This window comes from Phocoena sinus, chromosome 2 (assembly GCF_008692025.1).
Source record: "Phocoena sinus isolate mPhoSin1 chromosome 2, mPhoSin1.pri, whole genome shotgun sequence".
In the NCBI taxonomy this organism is placed as follows: domain Eukaryota; kingdom Metazoa; phylum Chordata; class Mammalia; order Artiodactyla; family Phocoenidae; genus Phocoena; species Phocoena sinus.
Window position 1 is genome coordinate 84144635 of NC_045764.1, and position 23580 is coordinate 84168214.

The following is a 23580-nucleotide window of genomic DNA, read 5'->3' on the forward strand; positions in this document are numbered from 1 at the left end:
CTAAAAACTATAATATGTTGATGAAAGAAATTGAAGAAGATACAGAGAAATGGAAAGATATTTTGTGCTCATTGATTGGGAGAATTAGTATTGCTAAAATGTCTATACTACCCAAAGCAATCTACAGATTCCGTGCAATCTCTATCGAAATTCCAATGGCATTTTTCACAGAAATAAAACAAGCAATTCTAAAATTTGTATGGAACCACAAAAGATCCTGAATAGCCAAAACAATCTTGAGAAAGAAGAACAAAACTGGAGGCATTATGCTTCCTGATGTCAAACTGTGTCACAAAGCTATGATAATTTAAACAGTATGGTATTGGCATAAAAATAGGTAAATAGGTCAGTGAAACAGAATAGAGAGCCCAGAAATAAACTCATGCACATATGGTCAATTAATTTATGACAGAGTAGTCAAGAATATACAATGGGAGAAGGACAGTGTTTTCAATTATTGATGTTGGGCAAATTGGACAGCCACATGCAGAAGACTGAAACTTGACCACTGTCTTATACCACACACAAAAATTAATTCAAAATGGGTTAAAGACTTGAACATAAGACCTGAAACCATAAAACTTAAAAGAAAACATAGGTGGTAAGATCCTTGACATAGGTTTTGGTGATGATTTTTTTAATTAACCAGACTAATACAGGAATGTTATTGTTGGTAACTTAAAACCCATGGGGAACAGAAGAACACCCCTTACAAGTACAGGATAAGAAAAGAAAGGAGAGAAGGCCAACTGAGCAATAGAGTAAAGGTTGTTCATGTTAGAATAAGTTAATAAGAAATCAGATTTGTATGTGATACGAGAAAGTAGGAGATAATCTTAACTAAAATAGGAGTAACATGCCATGATCAATTACAGGCCGTTAATATATGAGAAATTGAATACGTATTACATTCTTATAAGTTAGTTGTGCCTTGTTTTTAAGTGTAATGCCAAAATATTTTCCTTGTTATGAAATAGAACTGAGTGGTGAAAAAAAAATGACAGAAAACATATCTGCCGTCTCATCATCATCCATCATGCATAAGGCATGCGTTTAGTCTGTATACTAAAAAGATTTTGGAGACCCTATCCTTTGCAAAGTAATGGAAATCAAGGGTAGATTGGGTAAAGAAATGGTAATAGAAACTGCTGTAGAGAAGTTGTATAGTTGTATGGTAAACTTTCGAAGACAATAAAGATTTAAAAACAGGTGAAAAAAATGATTTTTAAAAAATTTATTATTTTATTTATTTAATTTTGGCTGCGTTGGGTTTTTGTTGCTGCACACGGGCTTTCTCTAGTTGTGGGGAGTGGGGGCTACTCTTCGTTTGCCGTGTGCAGGCTTCTTATTGCGGTGGCTTCTCTTGTTGCAGAGCAGGGGCTCTAGGCACGCGGGCTCAGTAGCTGTGGCTCATGGGCTCTAGAGTGCAGGCTCAGTAGTTGTGGCGCACAGGCTTAGTTGCTCCACGGCATGTGGGATCTTCCCAGACCAGGGCTCGAACCCGTGTCCCCTGCATTGGCAGGCGGATTCTTAACCACTGCGCCACCAGGGAAGCCCAAACCCAGTGATTCTGGTATTGATTTTCACAAAGCTTTTTTTCCTATGATACCAAAATATTTAAAATTATACAGAAGCAATGAGGTATTATTAAAATATTAATATATCAGTAATACTAAACATACTAATATTATTACATTAATAAGATGACTTTTATAATGCTTCTCAGTGAAATTTCTGTATTTGTGTCTTCACTCATTTTAGAGTATTTGATTCAGTGTCTGTTGAAGTCTGTAAAAGTGTCTCTAAAAACTTACAAGGGAGCACTACAAATGCTGACTGATGCGTGTGTTATATTAAACTGTAGTGCCACATGTTGTATTGCTGTTAAGAGATATGATTTTTCTCTGACGGTGAATGGTTTCTGTTAAAGTTCTAAAGAAAACTAAGTATAATCTTTTCTGACTTATATAGTAGTTGTATTTTTGGAAAGTTTGTGACAGAATACTTTGTGTTTATATGTAAAGCAGAATTACTGGATTTTCATTTGTGAGAATCTAACAGGATAATAGAAAGTTGTATGAGATACAAGGCAATTCCTTTTTGAGTGACATTGTCTGGCATATTGCATGATTTCTGGTATCTTTTGACCGTGTCCATTAAATGTAGTAGTGGCCCCCAATTATTGAAATGATCCCTCTAAAAAACCTTTCTTAAACACTGAGAACCATTGCTCTAAGGTATTTTTCCCAAAATTTACTTGATGGTGGATTCTTTCTTGTTTTCCCCCCCACGTAACCCTTGCTGTCCTACAGAATGTTTTTTAGGGAATGCTACTCTAGTGAGGTCTTTTTATCTATTCCCTATATACCTTAAGTCCTAGTCTTTTATTACTTTGCATCTTTTTAATTTTGTTTTAAAACTGTTTAGGAACAAATATGTATAAATCCTAAGGACTTGCATATAGAACTGTTTGTATAATTTTATTAATTTTGATACTGTTTTAGGTTGGATCCTTGGAACAAGCTATGCTTGATGCTCTTGTAATGGATAGAGTTGCATTTGTAAAACTTCTTATTGAAAATGGAGTAAGCATGCATAAATTCCTTACCATTCCTAGACTGGAAGAACTTTACAACACTGTAAGTGTATGTTAAAATTCTTTGTGGACGAAGTTTTATCATCTTTGGAAAGTGTCATTTTACCTGAGTATATTCATTCCTATTGGTAAAACCTTTAATATTTTGCTGGATTACATGGAAAAATTACAGCCAGTCTTAGTATAGATTGTTTATATGACAGTCTGAAACCCTTTTCCTGTTTCTGGAGACCTTCTCTGTCACCATAGCCACATAGGAAAGAGATGTAGTTAGTGTTAACCCTTTCCTTCACCTCAACCCTTTTTAAAACTATAAGATCAAGTTCTTAATTATAGAGTCATTATATTTCTTCTTTTTCTTGGTGGTCATTTGTTACACCAAATTTCTTTTGATTCCTTTGACCAATGGAGAAATTACACATTGCTTTTTCTTTTCTCCTTTTTGTTGTTTACATTCATGATTTTGACCTTGTGGTGTCATACTTTCAGCTTACGTACTGTTTTTCAACTTTTCTTTTAAAGAGCTCCTGAAAACTAATTACTCCTTTTACAAAGCCTTTCTCACTTTGTTTCAAATTTCATATCACTAACATTGGAGAGGGTAAATACTACTCTTCTTAATAGTTTTTCATTACTAATAGAAGTATACCTTGAGGAATACTAGGACCAAATCCTAGCTTTCTAACTTTGACTTCTCTGCAAAGCTGTTTCCTTTTATTTATCAGTTTCTACCTATTTATCTCTTTCTTTTCATTCCTAATGTCTTTGTACTACTCAATCATTTCCAGCCTATACTACTTCAGTAATCTAATTTCCTTGTCTATTTTCAGATCTTTAACCTAAATATTCTTATAGTGACATATTTTATCATATCTTTCCCCAGTTTAAAAACTTTTGATGGCTCCCCAGTATGTATAGAATAATACTCAAACCCTTCACTTGATTTTCAGAGCTCTACAGCTTTTGAAATTTTGCCTCAGCTATCTCTCTCACTTGGCCTTTTAATTCCTATCTCCCACCTCCGCATAGTGGATATTTCAACTATGTCATCTACGTGTTATTTCCCCAAAATATAAACTTTTTAAAAAAGCATTAGTTGTTTACACAGTGCTGGTATGTGTTTTTCTTCCAGCTACTACTACCCACTTACTGGATTTTATTTTGTTTGGAACCTAGTTAAAATGCCAAGGCAGTACTACATTGAAGCCCAGTGGTGCAGTTTGTTAAGTACAGTTATGTCTTCCACTGTGGATTGTAAATTTCCTGAGTAGGGATTTGTTGGCGTTCTACTGTCTCTAGCAAATAGATGTAAAAATTATTCATTGTGCCGAAGTAAGGTTTATCCCTGAAATGTAAAGCAAATATAAAACACTAAAAATAAAAATTGGTCCCATTAGCAAGGAAAGTAATTTTTTTAACTGTATAACTCAAAGTTATTAAGATAATAGTTAACATTCAGCATCAATTATTGATAAAATTTTTTAAAGTTTAAGGGTTATATATAACATGATAAAGCAGTGGTTCTCAAACTTTTTGTTATCAAGATCCTATTACATAAAAATTATTGAGGACATCACAGAGCTGTTCTAGAGAGGTTTTGTTTATGTGTGTTGATATGTACCATATTGGAATGTAACACCAAGAAATTTTAAAAATATTTATTAATTTGTACTTCAATACAAATAATAAATCCATTACATGTTAATGTATATAACATTTTTCAAGAAAACAAAAAAGAATTAGTGAGGAGAGTAGAATACTTTTATGGCTTACAAATCTCTTTAATGTCTGGTTTCATAGAAGGCAGCTGGATTCTCATGTTTGCTTTTGAGTTTAATATCACACATCATGAAGCCTCTGGAAAACTCCACTGAACACTGAGAGAATGAGAATGAATAAATGCAAATAACATTTTAACATGATTCTGAAAACACTTTTGATCTCATGGGCCTCCTGAAAGGGTCTTGGGGGCCTTCAGGAGTCCCCAGATTGTACTTTTGAGAACTGCTGTGTTAAAGTATACTTATTTTTTACTAGGAAGTTATATTTAATGAATAAACATTAATGGATTAAGATAAAATAGAATTACAAAAATTGCATTTCTCTCTGATTATATACTATTAGAGAAAATACAATGAAGCTTCCTAATACTTAAAAAGTATGAAATAATTCACATTCACTTGGAAGACACATTTATTTTTTAAAAATTAACTTACAGGCCTTCTGTCTTTATTTTTTATAATCCTTTGCATTTCAGAAATGTTTGAGCTGTAAATATTTTGTAAGTCTAAGTGCACTAAAATATTACCAATTTTTTGTAAATATTTCTACTAAGTTTCTTTATGTTAAAAATAAATGACATTTTAAATAAAAGAAAAATTAACTTACAGGGGAGAATGAGCTGAGGGAACTTAGCTCTTAAGTCTATAGACTAAATACTGTAAAAAGAATGCAGTATCAGTTATAGCCATCTTTAGATATTATATAGAATTTGAAAGCCAGTAATATCAAAGAAAATAATATTGTTTTCAAAGGAATAATAAGTTTACCCACTTAGATTTGAAAATGTATTACCAAGTATATGTAATCAAAATGGAGAAGTACATTGAATTGATTACTAAAATAACCTCATAAAAATTAACAGTAACAGTGGTGGGAGAAAAATCTCATTTGGTATTTCTTTTAAACAATAGATTTAAAGTATTGACAATAATTCTCTTGATTTGTGCTACATAGAATCAATTGCAGTAAATTTCATATAGATCAGAGCACTGTCCAAAAAGTTTAGAAGAATATCTTTTTGGCCCATTTATCTCAGTTTTGATGGGGGGACATATACTCCTGGGTATTTTTTAAAATACAGGATACCATCAAAATAAGATTAATGTAAAAATGAAACTTGTCATTAGTGTACTGTAATATTATATTTAAATAGAATTAAGATAATAGGGAAAAATGGCCTATATAAATGTTAAAAGTTTGTTACCCAAAATATTTAATGTATTGCTACAGCTTGATGATTAGTGGCAGAAACAGAGGTACAGACATTTTAACAAGAGGAAAGAGAATGTATGCCTCCATTATCAATGAAATATAAATTAAATTTAACATATAATTGTGAAGCTTGCAATGTTTGCATGACTTTTAGAAAAGAAAAGCTTTTGTGTTTTGCATAAGTAAAAATGTAAGAGCATAAGAAATTATATATCTTGTTAAAGGTAAATATGACAACATGAAATAGTTACATCTTTTTCTTTGTTCCATTTTATGAACAGAACTTGTATAACTCAAAAACAATATAATTTGTGTAAGTACAAAAGTCCTGTAACAAAAAGGAAGTTGTTTAAGTTATTTTAGAAGAAAAATAATAGTTTGCTCTAATTATTTTCTCCTTAAAGAAACAAGGCCCAACTAATCCAATGCTATTTCATCTTGTTCGAGATGTCAAACAGGTAACAGATTATTTTTGTTTTCGAAAAATGTTATTTTAAAAAAGTCATTTATACTTCATCTGTTTCTAGAAAGCATTTCAGTGCATCTTAAAATTAGCAATAAAGTGACTTTTTTTAGATCGAGATTAAAATAAGGGATAAATTTATAGTAATACAGGAGTAAAGAGCATAATGTATCAGAAATCAAGAGAAAGGAAAGTTTATGAAATTAAGACCTGAGCTTCTAGTCATCCAGGATACAGTATGATGAATTTCTTAATGCTCATTTGTTCATAAAGGAAGGTCTTCTTTCTCTGTGTTAAGAAGAAATTTGTTCCCTGGGCATGTAAAGGACATTGAGAGAAACACAGATTGGGGATCTTCAATGGCAGATTTTGCCAATAAAAAGGCTGAAAATGTTCTGTCTTTCTTTCTGTGTATGTCTTTCTCCCGCCCCCCTGCCACCATCTCTGTCTCCCTCTTCCCCCTTCTTTTATATTCAGTATTGGTAGTGATTTCATATATAAGGCTCTCATATGGTCTGAAGCCATTCTGTGGTGACTAAATTTGATACACTGATATTCCTCTTCTTTTCTACTGAATTCTCTGTGAATTAATAGTTTTAAACACTTATTTAAAAATTATAACAATTTAAACTATTGATATCCAATAGTTTTATTTCCCTTGGTGAAAAAGTACTCATATTTAGTTAATTGAATTATTTTTAAAGTTTCTGAACTGAAATGCTTTCCTTCTAGAATTCTTCATTCAACTGTTTTACTTGCCATTAAGTGTGAGTGAGTATACTATTAAAAAATGGAAAACTTGATAGAAATGTCATTTTCTGTGTTTTTTAATATGTTTAATACTAAACTAACATTTCATAGAAAGAACTTAGACTTTGTCATACTTAAAATTTTTTTTATTTTTTTCCATGTGCTTTTCTTTGTAGCTTTATTGAAATGTATTTCACATACCATAACATTCATCCACGTGAAGTGTATATATAGTTCAGTGACTTTCTATATTCAGGGTAGTGCCACCGTCACCACAATTTTAGAGTATTTACAGTACCCCCCAAAGTAACTTCATACCCATTAGCAGTCTCTCCCCATTCCTGCTCCTTCTCTACTCCTTGCCTCTGAGCCCGCCCTAAGCAACTGTTAATTCTTTTCTATCTCTGTGGATTTTCCTATTCTGGACAGTTCACATTAATTTTTGTTTGTTTTGTTTAAGTAACTAAAACTTTCTTTTTTTTTTTTCTTTTTCTTCCCAGAAAGCTTGAATAATGAGGGAGACCTTCAGTCCGGGGATTTATTAAACACATTTGCATTATGATTTACTTATGTGGTTTAGCAGAACTGTAGTTGTTAATTCTGGGAACCTCACATAGGAGATTTGTTATATGTTAACTTCTTTTACATTGATGGCTGTAATAATAAGCCCAGTTTTTCTACTTGCATAAGTGAAAAATCCTGAAGTAAAATCAGTAATTGAATATTTTCTAATTCAAATTAATGAGTTTTCTAAGAGTTATTTGTATAGCTTGAGAAATTGCTTATCTTTTTTTTAGATAACTCACATTATTTTCCTTAAATTAAGTTTTTCCCATACAAGTGAATTCATAACATAAGGGTATTTGTCAGATTAAAAAAAAATAAAACTAAAATATCTATCATACCTGACATCCTTAATCATAGAGCATATTTTGAGGTTGCTTAAGATGAAATTAAAAACAAAAATCTTGTACTTAAGGTGAAAATATGTTTTTTGATTAGTTTTTAAATTAGCAATCTAAAGAATATAGGTATCTAGAAATTAGAAGCTTCACAGATGCAGCCAAAATATAAAAAGTATAAGCATTTTAAAAAGTACTAAGTTCATGAAGTTATAGTTAGGGAAATGAAAAGAATGGTGATGGATGGTGTAAGAGGGCAGAATTGGTTAACATATGTAACTCATCTGATGATTAAACCCTTTAACCAGTAATTCATTCTGAAACTGTCTTTCCAAACTCACAAATGGATTATGTTCCAAAAGTTTATTTGTAAATTGATGCCCTGGGAAAATGAATTTTTATCCCTGAACAATGTTATAGGCGGCAGTTGAATTCTAGTCAAGGCTATAAAAACGTGTAATCTACAATATGGCCAATATAATTTTGGTTAAAAATATTTATAAGTATTAATGGGCCCTTCAGGAAACATTTATAGCATTATTTATGCAGGAAAATGCAACTTATGTGCCACGGTGAAACAGAATACTTGGCACTTAGAGGTTTCTTTGCCTGTGTGTGTGAAGTATTAGTACAGTGGAGAGATCAAATTATCTTCCTGTTGTAAGCCATACTCCTGTCCTGAGCCACACCGTTGGGACTTCAAAACTTAAGAATCTCTCTTCTTACAAAAGGAAACAGAAACAAATCACTCCCTTCTTCTGTAAAGTTAGCTGCTGGCAACTCCAGCTTCCTGTAACAAGTAAACATTTGTTATTTTGGAGAGTAGTAGGCACATTTCTAGGCATGGCATAGAAATATTGAGAAATACTATTTTGTCTTTTTAAAACTAATGCTTTGTTTTCAGGGAAATCTTCCTCCAGGATATAAGATCACTCTAATTGATATAGGACTTGTTATTGAATATCTTATGGGAGGAACCTATAGATGCACCTACACTCGGAAACGTTTTCGATTAATATATAATAGTCTTGGTGGAAATAATCGGGTATGTAATTAATATTTGGGGGGACGTCTATAGATGTGCTTTAAAATGAACTTACACACTTTAAAAGTTAAAAATTACTTAGAATGGTAAAAGTGGGATTGCCTTAAAAACATGAGATTTTAAACTAAGGGTACTTAGAAATACTTTGTAATTGAAATCCTGAAGAAACTATATATATTTTTTGGTGTGCATACACACATATATTTACATATACATACATGAGTAAAAACTGATTTTTTTATAGCATAACAGCATATTTAAATCTATAAAATCTAATAAGCTTTTGTTTTCAGAGGTCTGGCAGAAATACCTCTAGCAGCACTCCTCAATTGCGAAAGAGTCAGGAATCTTTTGGCAATAGAGCAGATAAAAAGGAAAAAATGAGGCATAATCATTTCATTAAAACAGCACAGCCCTACCGACCAAAGGTATATTTGTTTAAATATTACCCTTTCTGGCTTTCACATTTTGTTCTTTCTAAATTACTTAGTATTATGAAGCAAAAAACTACTTGTTTTAGTAAGAATTATCTTTTGGTTTTAGATATGGTATTATATCCTTGATTCTTCATTTTCCTATATGCCAAAAGATATTCATTGTTACTTAATGATTGTTATTTTTTAGTATTTATGATAATGACCAAAATTTTTAGATGTTTTGATTATTGCTTAACTGCCTCCTTTTATTCCATATTTACTTGATTAACAACATGCAAGACAGAGGTGTTATCCAAACTTTCTTTTCATTAATATTGTGTTTTATTGGATATTAGTTGAAATATTTAGGCCCTTTCTTTAATCCTGGAAAACTTCGTTGCAAAGACATTTTTTTGGAAATGACATTTCTATAAAATGAATAGCTATAATAAAAATCAAATGTGTAAAATTTATACTATTTTGATTTGTGCAGCTGTATGAAATTGAAGAATAAAGGGTATTTTATTAAAATTCTCACATGAATGTCATATGGCCTTATTTTGTTGAGCCTTATAACATTTATTTTCTCTTAAAGATTGATACAGCTGTGGAAGAAGGAAAGAAGAAAAGAACCAAAGATGAAATTGTAGATATTGATGATCCAGAAACCAAGCGCTTTCCTTATCCACTTAATGAACTGCTAATTTGGGCTTGCCTTATGAAGAGGCAGGTCATGGCCCGTTTTTTGTGGCAGCATGGTGAAGAATCAATGGCTAAAGCATTAGTTGCCTGTAAGATCTATCGTTCAATGGCATATGAAGCAAAACAGAGTGACCTCGTAGATGATACTTCAGAGGAATTGAAACAATATTCCAAGTAAGTTACATTTTATCATTTGAAACATTTTAAAATACAAAATAGATGGGGTTTAAGTGGAGATTATAGTGCCATGCACTAATTAGGTTACGTATTATAATTTTACCGGAAAATTTAAGAGAAACCCACTTTCTAAATGTTTAAGTTTTTAAAAAAAAAACTCAGAAAGAAACTGCTGCCTAGGCATGTATATTGTTTGCAGTTCAAGAGTTAAATATCTCAACAAGAAAGAAGAAATGCCAGAAATCAGTTTAATAATTAGTTGTACATAATAGCAATTAGATTAGGAAAAGTTCCATTTGAAGTGGTAGGGAAAGGAAGAAAGTGAGGTTTGAGCTGTAGTCTAAGGAAATAAATTTAATTCAGCTGGAAGGGCATTTCAGATGGTGGGACTACATATGTAGAAGAATAAAATAGTTCACAAGTTTTACAGTCTACTTAGGGGAGTAATAGAATATTAAGCTAGAAAGGTAGTTTGTAGGAAGCTTTATAATAGAGAATAGGACCACCTTCCCCCAAAATGGGCTGTCTTTGGAAGAGAGTAAGAGTTGTTACTGGAAATAACTCAAATAGAGATCCTGTGATCATGTTACCAGGGATTTAAGATTAAGATGTTCTTCATATTAGGTTAATCCCTATTCACATTATTCTTCCTCTCTACTGGGTACCAACCCTCTTCTATGTTTGAAATATTATATAGAGACTTTCTGAACAGAGCATCTGAATATTGTCAGTTTTGGTTTCCTGTGAGTCTATAGGTTTATTTCTAGGACCAGGGGAAAGTGCTCCGGAGTCACATTTTCAGTCTTGTTCCTAATGTGGCATGTTTTAATATTTTGTGATTTTCACATAGTGGATATCTGAAAACGCAGGGCTACTATGATTCTGATGCCTCACATTTCCCTAAGTGTGTGTGTGAAAATATTAAAAACTGGAACATGTTATGAATGACTTAAGGATAATGGTTTAAAACTGCAATTTGGTAATCTGAATATGTTTTGGCTTTTATCTTTTGATAGTGATTTTGGTCAACTGGCAGTTGAATTATTAGAACAATCCTTCAGACAAGATGAAACCATGGCTATGAAATTGCTCACTTATGAACTGAAAAATTGGAGTAATTCCACCTGTCTTAAGTTAGCAGTTTCTTCAAGACTTAGACCTTTTGTAGCCCACACCTGTACACAAATGTTGTTATCTGATATGTGGATGGGAAGGCTGAATATGAGGAAAAATTCCTGGTACAAGGTATACCTTAGAAATAATTTAATATAAAGTGTGTGATTAGATAAAAAAGAACAGAAGAATTAGCTCAGCTGTATAGTAAAATGCCTTGATTTGTGAGGGTGGTAGGGGTTGCGGTGTTGGCATTTTATCCCTCTTAGTCTTCACTCTGAATCCTTTTCAGGTGTGGTGTGTAGTGATTGTTTCCCCAGTCTGAGGCAGAAGCATGAGAGCAACAAATGGGAGTATTGGCATTTATAGCAGCCATGAAAAAAAGTTGTTGCTTTATGAAAAGATGATTCCCAAATTCTAAAATTCAGGACCTATCTACTAACTTAATAATTTGTTACTTTTAATTTGCTTGAAGTATATTGGATCTGCTCGGTTTTTATGGTTAAAAATTGGGGTAAAATGTTGTCTGGTACTTTCAGTTTCATTAGTGAGAGATTTTACTTTAAACTTTCCTTTTTGTTATTTTATGTCTGAAAAAAGGTATAGAAATATAGAAGGCAGAAATCAGGCAAGTAGTTTAATCACTGATCATTGTAAGTGGATAATAAATACTGATCATATACTAAAAATAATGGTGAAGGATTAACCCTGATATACAATTATAATAGAAACCCTGACACAACAATTATAATTTCTTTGTGCTTGAGGATTTTGCAGGTAATACATAAAATTTTGGAAATAAACCTTTTTGTTTATAGAGGCACAAGCTGAGTAATCACGTTGTGACATGGAACACTTGCAGAGAGATTTAGGATAAAATTAAGCACATATTAACTTCATAAGGCTTACATTTTATTTAGACAAAAATGTATTTTCTGAACAAATTGTAACCTGATTTTTTAACAGGACAAGTGTATAATAATTATTAAATCTTTTCTATACCCTTATATCATAATACTCAAATGTTTTGTTACTGTTTAAAACAATTCAACCTGGCCTCTTTATATATAAGTAAAATGTGAAGTTTTTGTTTTTTCCCTGCACCACCAGGGGAAAAATGGCTAACTAATAATCAGGAGATTGTATACCTTTTTATTGCCTTTATTATATTCTTGAAGGCCATTAATTTTAAAATGTAAACTTTTGTGTTTCTAAAATTTTTAGGTCATACTCAGCATTTTAGTTCCACCTGCCATATTAATGTTAGAATATAAAACTAAGGCTGAAATGTCTCATATTCCACAATCTCAAGATGCTCATCAAATGACAATGGAAGATAGTGAGAACAACTTTCAGAACATAACAGAAGAGATTCCCATGGTAAGGAGGAGAAAAAATTTAAAGTAAATATAAATTTGTTGTGAATAAATGTACAATAAATGTTCTTTTTATTTTAGGAAGTATTTAAAGAAGTAAGAATATTGGACAGGAATGAAGGGAAGAATGAATTGGAGATACAAATAAAATCAAAAAAGCTTCCAATCACACGGAAGTTTTATGCCTTTTATCATGCACCAATTGTAAAATTCTGGTTTAACACGGTATGATTTTTTTTTATTGAAGTATAATTGATACTATATGTTACAGTGTATAATATAGTGATTCATAATTTTAAAGGTTATACTCCATTTATAAAATTATAAAATATTGGCTATAGTCCCCATGTTGTACAATATATCCTTGTAGCTTATTTTATACCTAACAGCTTGTACTTCTTAATCCCCTACCTTTATATTGCCCCTCCCCCCTTCCCTCTCCCGACTGGTAACTACTAGTTTGTTCTCTATATCTGTGAGTCTGCTTCTTTTTTGTTATATTCGCTAGTTTGTTGTATTTTTAAGATTCCACGTATAAGTGATATCATACAATACTTGTCTTTCTCTGTCTGACTTCACTTAAGATAATACCCTCCAAGTCCATCCATGTTGCTGCAAATGGCAAAACTTCATTCTTTTTTATGGCTTAGTAATATTCCATTGTATATATTTACCACATCTTTGTCCATTCATCTGTTGATGGACACTTAGGTTGCTTCCATATCTTAGCAATTGTAAATAATGCTGCTATGAACATTGGGGTGCATGTATCTTTTTGAATTAGTAACATGGTATATTTTAAAATTGAGCAAAAATTGTTTTTACCACATTAAAAACCATTCAGTTTTATTAGTTAACATATTAAGTTCACACATGGTCTAAATAAACCTTTAACAATCCATCTATGATTCCCTATCAAAATACAGATTACAATAATTCAGAAGAATTCTCGTTCTTTGAATGATCTGAGAATTGTGATTTTTTTGATTTATACAAAGAAGCCTAGTTATTTAGTAAACATGGATTACAGTAATTTTATAACTTCTTATGGAAGGGTTACCTATATTTTTCTTAGTTATTGATGAAGATGTATTTGTTTCAAATATGCCAACTAATATTCATGACTTCTATCTGTTGATTTAATGAATGTTTATCAAGGTTTTAATGAATTAACATCCTTTTATCCTAAAAGCAAATGGTCACAACTATTTAAAGTTTACAGTGATCCTCTGTCTTTAATACAAAGAATGATTCCTTGAACACTTAACTAATGGTGATCTATAGGAATGATTTAAATCAATGACAGATGTCATCTCCATTTAGATTTTCATTGTACATTTTACATTACAGGCTCTTTAAACATCCATGGAGTAGTAAAAATAAATGATTGCTACCTAATATTATTTTCAAATAATCTCAAATAATGCCAATATAAAAAAGATGCTGATAATAATTACACCTGCCCAAACATCATTCCCTGTGATCCTGTGATAAATACCACAAATTTTATAAGTGTTTTAACTTTATTTTCTGTAATATTCTCAATTAGAGTAACGCCAGAAAAGTTATTGACTTTAATGCTTTCTACTATGTAGTCTGATATTTGTTTAGATTTGATTTTTGATTAAGTACTTTCACATTATTTTCATCATTCAAGTTTCTTTCCACTGTGAACTCTTCAGGTGTTTTCTGAAGTATATATTTAGGACTGATGTCTTTCATCACTTATTACATTTGTAGGGTTTCTCCCCACTATGGATTCTGATGTTGAGCGAGGTAACAGCTCTGGTTGAAGGCTTTGTCACATTCTCTACATTTGTACGTTTTTTGCTATTATGGTTTTTTCCTACTTTTTCTACTATTATTTTCTGATGTTTTTGAGAGCCAGTTAAAGGCTTTGCCACATTTGCTACATTTGTAAGGTTTCTTTCCAGTATGAGATCTCTGCTGAATAAGATACAAATGCTGATTAAAGGTACTGCCACATTCTGTACTTTTGTAAGTCTTCTCTGCAGTGTGAATTATCTGATGCTGCTTAAGATTTGAGCCCTGGGTAAAGGCTTTGCCACATTCTTTACATTTGTATAGTTTCTCCCCAGTATGAATTCTCTGATGTTGAGTACATTTTGAGCACCATTTGAAGGCTTTTCCACAGTCTTTACATTTATAAAGTTTCCCTCCAGTATGAATTTTCCTTTGTCTACTTAGATTTAATGATTGATTAAAGACTTTCCTACATTTATTACACTTGTAATATTCCTCTCTAGTATGATTACTCTGATGTTGAGTAAGTTGATGTTGAAGACTGATTAAAACCTTTATCACATTCACTACATTTGTAAGTCTTCTCTCCAATATGAATCCTCTTATATGTAGTAATATTTGAGCTTTGATAAAAGACATTCCTGTATTTATTACTTTTAGAATGTTTTTCTGAAAATTCAGTGCCCTGATGTTTCATAAGACTTGAGTCTCGGTCAAAGTTATTGTCTGATTCAATGCAGGGATAGCTTGTTGTTCCATTATAAATGCTGTTGTAGTTATTGAAAAATAGAGCTCTTGGTTAAGACCTTACACAGTTTATTGCAGTTTAAATTTCCAAGTTGACAACTTTCATGTTTTCCCAGCAGCATTTTTTGGAATAAATCTTCCATGCCTACTTTGTGGTCATCAAAATCTGGGTGTCGTAAGAAGACATAGTTGGGTATGTGGCTACTGTCTCCATTCCCTTCACATCCTAGAGATCCTTTTTTTGCTCCAAAAAGGTGACCAGATCCCTATAAGCTCTCTAACATCTGTCCCTGTACAATTCCCATTGATCAAAGTCCAGTCATTCCCTCTCCTGTTGAGAGAAATCTGTGGCCACATCTTGGAATGTCAGCAGTCCCTGAGAAGCTGCCATTTCCTCCTGTTCTTTCTCCTGCTCTGGGTTGTTTTTTCATCAATATTATGTTGAAGAAACACATCAGCATCTTGAGAATATACCTTCAAAGGTGTCAGCACATCTCCCTCACCAGCTCCTACGCACAGGCCGAACTTTCATAGTTGACTTTGAAATGCTGAAAAGGCCAATTTCTCCCATCCTTTGTCTCAGGAGAAATACAGGAATAACCAGCTCCTGGCCTTCAAAAATGCTTTGCTGAAACCCTTTCAGGAGTTTGGGTTTTTGGGGGCATGAGCCACCAGTCTCCTTGCATTGCCCTGCAGTAAACCTTTCTCTGCTCCAAACTCCAACATTTAGGTATTATTTGGCTGGGGCTGCGGCCGCTGTGGGCGCCCGCGCCCCACCCCTGGCTTGGGGCACCCCCTCCAGGAACCCCCTAGGGGTGGGGCCATGCATTCTGCACTCTCCCCCAAGTGACTGAGGGCGGAGCGGCCCCGCCCCCACTGCCCCCCACCCCCCGCCCGGAATGGAGCTGGAACCCAGGTCCCCGCAGAGCCAGCAAAATGTTTTTAAAAGATAGGCTTTAAGGGTACCTTTGGTTTAGAGTCCATACTAATCTTGATATAACTTAGATCACTGGAAATCCATTTTCCACTTAAAAGAACAGTACGTTCTCTGATACACAATTATAATTTCTTCGTGCTTTTGGATTTTGCACATAATGTTAAAATTTTGGAAATAAACCTTTCTGCAGTGTTAGTTGATGGTGAAAAGTAATCTAGATTATTCATATAGTTTTATTTTTCAGTGGTATAATAGCTTATTTCTTTAATCATAGTACATGTTTGGTTATCTGTCACATAATTGGTTTTTCCCTTGCCAGTGGAAGAACAAATTTTACTACCAGGTTAAAGAGAATACATGTCCATAGAGGAATGGACTCCATCTGAGAAACACATGAGACTGGTGCCTACTTTTTTCCAGGGGCCAAGTGAATGAGTTTTTACTCCCCAGGAAAACTTTTAAGTTGTTTTTGGTTTTTGTTGTCATGTTTGTTGTGTTTCATTTTCATCATTATCAGGCTTTTTTTGAATTGCCAAAGTATGCAAATGTTAGTTCTCTGTTAGCTTTATGCTAATATGAACATTTGAGAATTTGTTCCTTCAACCATTGCTTTCTCACCTACACACATGCCCATTAACCTGAGACTAATTCATTACGCTTCCTTCCCAATACAAAAATTCTCTTGCTCCATCTTGTTCAGATGTTAAAATTGTAAATCTGAATTACCTAATATAATCCCCAAATTCTGTCTCCACTAATGGAAATAACATAGGTTTCATATGTTTGCATTCGTATGAACAGCTATTTAAAAATGGACAATTCAGGTAGCTCTAGGAATTTCTTTTTTCTTTCTTTGCATATTGCAGTTTACTTCTCTACTCCGCCATAGTTCAAATCAAAGATATGGCTTATTTTAAAACTGGTAGAGGCAAGGAAAATGATGAGAGAATTCTCAGCCACAATTGTTCAAGGGTCAGAGAGTCTGGGTTTTCCTCTGAAATGAAATGACTCTTCAGATGTTATTATATGTTGTTCCTTATCATCTCCTTAAAACCTTTCTTGTTAAGAGTCTCAAAGGTGGGATGTTCTCTTACCTAGGGAGAATGTTTTCCATATTTGTTTACATTTCTTGGGATTCAACCTCACTGATTGGGAGCTAAGAAAATATTGGGTTGGCCAAAAAATTTGTTGGGTCTTTTCTGTAAGATGACTGTAGTAGCACTTAGTTGTCTTTAACTTCATTCAAAACAGTTTTGTTAGGCTGTATTGTGACAGCTGTCATATCAGCGTGCATTTAAAAAAAGCTTATCAAAATTGGTGAATTTTTGTGTAGCCATTTTAATATTGAAGATGGAAGAAAAACAACATTTTCAGCATATTATGTTTTATTGTTTCAAGAAAGGTAAAAACAACTGAAATGCAAAAAAAGATTTGTGCAGTGTACGGAGAAGGTGCTGTGACTGAATATGTCAGAAGAGGTTTGTGAAGTTTCATGCTGGAGATTTCTTGCTGGACGATGCTCCGTGGTCGGGTAGACCAGTTGAAGTTGATAATGATCAAATCAAGACATCGAGAACAATCAATGTTATACCACATGGGAGATAGCCGACATATTCAAAATATCCAAATCAAGCGTTGAAAATCATTTGCACCAGCTTGGTTACGTTAATCACTTTGATGTTTGGATTCCACATAAGTGGAAAAAATCTTCTTGACCGTATTTCTGCGTGCGATTCCCTACTTAAATGTAACGAAAACATTCCGTTTTTAAAATTGTGACAGGCAATGAAAACTGGATACTGTACAATAATGTGGAATGGAAAAGATCATGGGGCAAGTGAAATGAACCACCACCAACCACACCAAAGGCCGGTCTTCATCCAGAGAAGGCGATGTTGTGTATATGGTGGGATTGGAAGGGAGTCCTCTATTATGGGCTCCTTCCAGAAAACCAAACAATTAATTCCAACAAGTACTGCTCCCAATTAGACCAACTGAAAGCAGCACTCAATGAAAAGCTTCTGGAATTGGTCAACAGAAAATGCATGATCTTCCATCAGGATACCACAAGACCACATGTTTCTTTGATGACCAGGCAAGAACTCTTATGGCTTGGCTGAGTAGTTCTCATTCATCTGTCGTATTCACCAGACATTGCACATTCGGATTTCCATCTATTTTGGTCTTTGCAAACTTCTCTTAATGGAAAAAATGTCCATTCCCTGGGAGACTGTAAAAAGCATCTGGAACAGTTCTTTGCTCAAAAATATAAAAATTTTGGGAAGATGGAATTATGAAGTTGCCTGAAAAATGGCAGAAGGTAGTGGAACAAAAGGGTGAATACGTTGTTCCATAAAGTTCTTGGTGAAAATGTGTTTTTTATTTTTACTTAAAAACCAAAGGAACTGTTTGGCTAACCCAATACCAGTTGTCTTTCTTAGGAATACTACTTGGTTGGGGGAAGGAGGAGCCACATATTATGTGTTTCTTGATGATGGTGATGAAGTTCTATAGTATGATACTTGAGGTATAATATAAGTTAAGTGAAATTATGTGGGCTATACTGAGAACATAAACCTGGTATTATAAAATTCTTCCTATGAGAAGTACTAAAAAGTCAACTAAACACACTTTTACCTTGGGGACCATTTATAAATGGTTGATTGATAAATGCAATGTCTGCATGGAAGAAGAGTTACTTCTGAAACTTTTTTAATGATTGAAGCTGGGAGATACTTCACAGGGGCTCATTTTGTCTCTTTTTTTGTGTATGCTTGGAAATTTTCATAGTAAAATTGTATTTTATAATAAATTTTATTCATATCTTGTATTTTCTTTTTTTTATTAGTTGGCATACTTAGGATTTCTGATGCTTTATACATTTGTCGTTCTCGTACAAATGGAACAATTACCTTCAGTTCAAGAATGGATTGTTATTGCTTATATTTTTACCTATGCTATTGAGAAAGTCCGTGAGGTATGTCTTTAGTTTTTCCTACCAATAACTTAGTGTATATATGGAGGGTGTTACGTTTTGTTTTGGTTATGTGTGTGGGTATGTGTTATTCATACCCACACACATAACCATGATGTAGGTGAGTATATTCATATACCCACCTATATCACCCAGTAGGTGATGTTATTGAAATATATAGATTGTTTGGTTTTGCTGTTCTAAAAGTGATGGCCAAAGAATAGAGATTGTGTGGTTAACTTTGTCACAATTACAAAGATAATGATTTGTCTCAAAAAATAGATTTGTTTTTGTCTTATTTCCTCAACATTCATATTTATGTTCTTTGCCATTCTCAAAAAGTATTAAATATACATATAGCCAATCAGGTAGATAAATTATAAGTATATTCTTACTTTGCTCTTAGGTTGTACTGCTCTAAAGTGTACTGTATTGCCCATTGAATTATCATTTAGATCCCTTTGTCCATCAGAGTTTTCAGTTTAAAATTGTAAATTTTCTAATATCCTGATTTTGGAAAAAAAGGTTTTTAAAAAAGTTTTATACTTTCTGTTTAATCTAGTACCTATATAAATGTTGTTTTATAACACAGTTATTTAAATACATATGAATTATTTCATGTATCTACATTTAGAGAGTACATGAAATTGCAAAAATAGATAGAAGGCATTGTACTTCCCTCCCACTTAGGTATAATAGGAATTTAATAGCTTATGCATTTTAAATGCCTTTGAGTGCCACAGCCCATATGTTTATGAAATCTGTTGTTTTACTAACATGTTTGAAGAAATTAAGTTGTTAAATTGTGAAAGCAAGTTGCATATAATTTTTTTATTCATAAAACAGTTCTGCAAGGATTTATTAGATAGTAATAAAAGTGATTGCCTCTAGTGGGAAGGAGAATTAGTTGGCTAGGGGTGAAGAGTGGAAGGGAGACTTTTCAGTATTTACTTTTGATACACTATGATTTTGAAGCTCTAAATGTATTACCATTCCCCACAAAAAATTTAAAATATTTTTTATATTAAAGAGCTAAGTATAGCTACTTAAACCATTGAGTTGTTTACTTTCTGCAAATAAGGCACCTTTGGAAGATCCTACCTGGATATCCTAGTGTTGTTTCAGTGAAAAATAAAACAACTTTTGATAGGTATCTCACATTCCAAGTCTAGAGAATTGTGTTCTAATCCAGGATTTTCAGTGTCTTAGTTGGATGACCTTGGTTGAGCAGGTCATTTTTTTGTGGGTCTTTTTTTTACTTTTTTTTCCCCTATATATAGAGAATGAGGATAAGAAGTATCTGTCTTTGATATCTTATTGAATTGTTTTGGTGATCAAATGCCAAGACAGTCAAAATACTTTGAAATATTAAATGATATATAAAATTCTGCTCTGACAGTATAATTGAATTCTGGTATATGTTTTAATAGGAAGAAAGTGATGAAACCTTTTTTTTTTTTTTTTTTAACCTGTAGATCTTTATGTCTGAAGCTGGAAAAATAAGCCAGAAGATTAAAGTGTGGTTTAGTGATTACTTCAATATCAGTGATACAATTGCCATAATTTCTTTCTTCATTGGATTTGGACTAAGATTTGGAGCAAAATGGAACTTTGAGAATGCATATGATAATCATGTTTTTGTGGCTGGAAGATTAATTTACTGTCTTAACATAATATTTTGGTATGTGCGTTTGCTAGATTTTCTAGCTGTAAATCAACAGGCAGGACCTTATGTAATGATGATTGGAAAAATGGTAAGTTGAGAGGTGTGTGATAATACTCATGGGTTTATTGATATTTTTTCTTAAAATCATAAAAATATGTTATTAATATAGTTTTACTTGAACCAGAGAATGATAGTTCATATTTATTTGCCTCATATTGCAAATAGCCCCATTCCTAAGGATATTAGCTTTTTTAAAAATTTATTTATTTATTTGTTTTTGGCTGAGTTGGGTCTTTGTTGCTGCGTGTGATCTTTCTCTAGTTGCAGTGAGCAGGGGCTACCCTTTGTTGTGATGTGCGGGCTTCTCATTGCGGTGGCTTCTCTTGTTGCAGAGCATGGACTCTAGGTGCACGGGCTTCGGTAGTTGTGGCATGTGGGCTCAGTGGTTGTGGCTCGCGGGCTCTAGAGTGCAGGCTTAGTAGTTGTCGCTCACAGGCTTCGTTGCTCTGTGTCATGTGGGATCTTCCCGGACCAGGGCTCGAACTTGTGTCCCCTGCATTGGCAGGTGGATTCTTAGCCACTGTGCCACCAGGAAAGCCCAAGATATTAACTTTTGAAGAAAATATTTGAGGGGATAAAGTTAGGAAACCTTATTTTATTTGTTTTCTCTTGAAATACTTTAATTTTTAAATGTTACTTGCTAGGGCTATTTGAAAAAATATGAACTTGCCAGCTCCAATCTATGAGTTTCTTTTCATCTTTACTACCACTACCCTAAACCCAATCTGTCATCATCTGGCACGGGCAGTAGTATAGTAATCTGTTTACTCACAAGCACTCTGGCCTGTCTTCAATCTATAATATTATAGCCAGAGTAATATTTCAAATATTATAGCCAGAGTAATATTTCAAAATGCAAATCTGGATATGTCAGTTCTCTCTGGATATGTTCTTCTTAAAAACATCTTTTAATGATTTTGCATTACTGCTAGAAATCAGTGTACTTAATAATGAAACCCATAAGCCTTGTCCAATTTGACTGTTGCTTTCCTTCCTTTCTTCCTCCCTCCTTCCCTTCTTCTCTCCCTCCCTCCCTCCCTTTAAATTTTGAGATAGTTACAGATTAACATGCAGTTGTAAGAAATAATACAGAGCGATTCTGTGTACTCTTTACCTAGTTTCCTCCAGTAGTAACATCTTCCTTGCTTTCTTAAGTCTCACCTCTTACCATTTTTGACCTCTTATTTGTGTTCTAGTCACACAGACCTTTTATCTTTTTCCTTTAACACAGCCCCTATCAGAGAACCAAGAATAGCTCATGTTCTTTCTGTGTAAAATGATCACCCTCATGTACACTCATATCCTTAGCTTTTTTCATTAATTAACTTAGTTTTGTCCTCCAGATCTTGGCTTCAACATGTTTTTTTTCAGGGAAGCTTTTTTGATCTTTTTCAACTAGATCAAGTTTATTTGCTGTATAATTTTATGGGACCCATGTTTTTCCCTTCAGAATATTTATCTGTGTCTAGCTGTATTTTAAACTACATTCTTATTGTATTATTTATATTCTCCTCTAGACTTTAAATTCCTTGGAGTAGAAACCTTGTCTGATGTTGGTCACCTTTATATCTCTAGTATCTCAATACTTACCACTTTAGTAGATTCCTCCTTAGTAAATATTTGTTGGTTGGGTGGATAAAACCATTTCAAGTAGGAAAAAAACAACATAAAAATACTGAACATTAATTGTATTTTCATAGGTTGGTAGTTAAGATTTTTTTCTCTTATTTTTATATCCTTAGCAGCAGATTATAAATTTAAAAAACTGTAATTGTTCACCAAGTAGTTTTTAATGTTTATTATATTTTCACTGTTATGTAAGACAGTGCAGATTGGTTATTAGGATATTGTCCCTGAACTTTGTGAAACCACATTGCTCTTTTTTGACTTTATCAGTCCTGTAGTTATTTTTAACAGTTACATAATCTAGCTTGAGGAGCCTATCCTACATAAAGTATTTTAGGAAATTATATGAGATATTAGTAAAACTATCAATGTGGTTTATTGATTAAGTTAATGAGTAGGGGATATAGGGATTCATGGAAAGAGAGAAATTTGTGGAGGCTTTTGTTAAAGCAGTGGAATCTGAGCCATTCTTCGAAAGCTTGAGAGAGATGGGAGTAAAAAGGAACAGCCTGACTGGAAATTTTTTTGTGATAAGGTATAGTTTGTTAGCAGATTGGTTAGACAGGGCGTAGTAGCTTGGAGTATATAGAACATTGAAAACTAGGACTTTAGAGAAGAAAAATATAGGGGAAACCATTGAAGAGTTTTCCCGCCAATTTTTGATTTTTCTTTACCATAAAAGAAGTAGGTTGACATTTCTCTGTCTTTCCTTATCATCTTGGAGTGACTTTTCAGTGTATGGATATTGAAAGCAGCTAGTCAGATTGTTCATTATGATGATTTTCAACCAGTGAGGCAGTCTGAAGAAGTCTCACAAGGGTTCCTCATGCTCAGTTCCAACCCACCACACTAATCTTGTCCCTTATTAATGCACTTTGCAAGATAATGCTAACTAAACAAATACTGTCAGTGGTTTATGTCTTTAGGTACCTCTTTCCTCCTATCTTTACTGATCCAGACTTTTAAAATTTATATCCAGAACATCTAATCTTTTCCTGATATAATATGCCCAATATTTTGCTCTTCCCATAGGCTTAACCAACTGGCAGGTTTTGTTTTTAAAATACAGATGTCAAGTTTAATGTGCAGTTTTTTATGCACTGAGCTGAAAAAATCTAAAATGTACTGGGTCTACTCCTGCCATAAATTTGGGCCTACTCCTGCCATAAATTACTTTCGGTTTTCAGTTGAAAAAGGCAAACTCTATTATGCTTCTGTTGCTTTTGTGAAAGTAACTTTCCTTTCCTCGTTCTAAAATTACTATTCATTGTA

General features: G+C 33.2%; 1 protein-coding gene across 3 annotated transcripts in view; it reads left to right on the forward strand.

Annotated features, from left to right (window-relative positions):
• The window catches only part of TRPM7 (transient receptor potential cation channel subfamily M member 7), a 121536-nt gene that overhangs the window by 57937 nt on the left and 40019 nt on the right, over positions 1–23580 (forward strand). For 2 of the 3 annotated variants that reach the window (XM_032621934.1, XM_032621936.1), the window contains exons 12-21: positions 2505–2639; positions 5995–6048; positions 8610–8750; positions 9044–9178; positions 9762–10042; positions 11062–11290; positions 12383–12538; positions 12616–12759; positions 18831–18959; positions 20432–20710. In XM_032621934.1, the coding sequence (XP_032477825.1) occupies positions 2505–2639; positions 5995–6048; positions 8610–8750; positions 9044–9178; positions 9762–10042; positions 11062–11290; positions 12383–12538; positions 12616–12759; positions 18831–18959; positions 20432–20710 (1683 nt within the window). The remainder of the gene's footprint in view (positions 1–2504; positions 2640–5994; positions 6049–8609; positions 8751–9043; positions 9179–9761; positions 10043–11061; positions 11291–12382; positions 12539–12615; positions 12760–18830; positions 18960–20431; positions 20711–23580) is intronic. The other variant, XM_032621935.1, reaches the window with a different exon arrangement.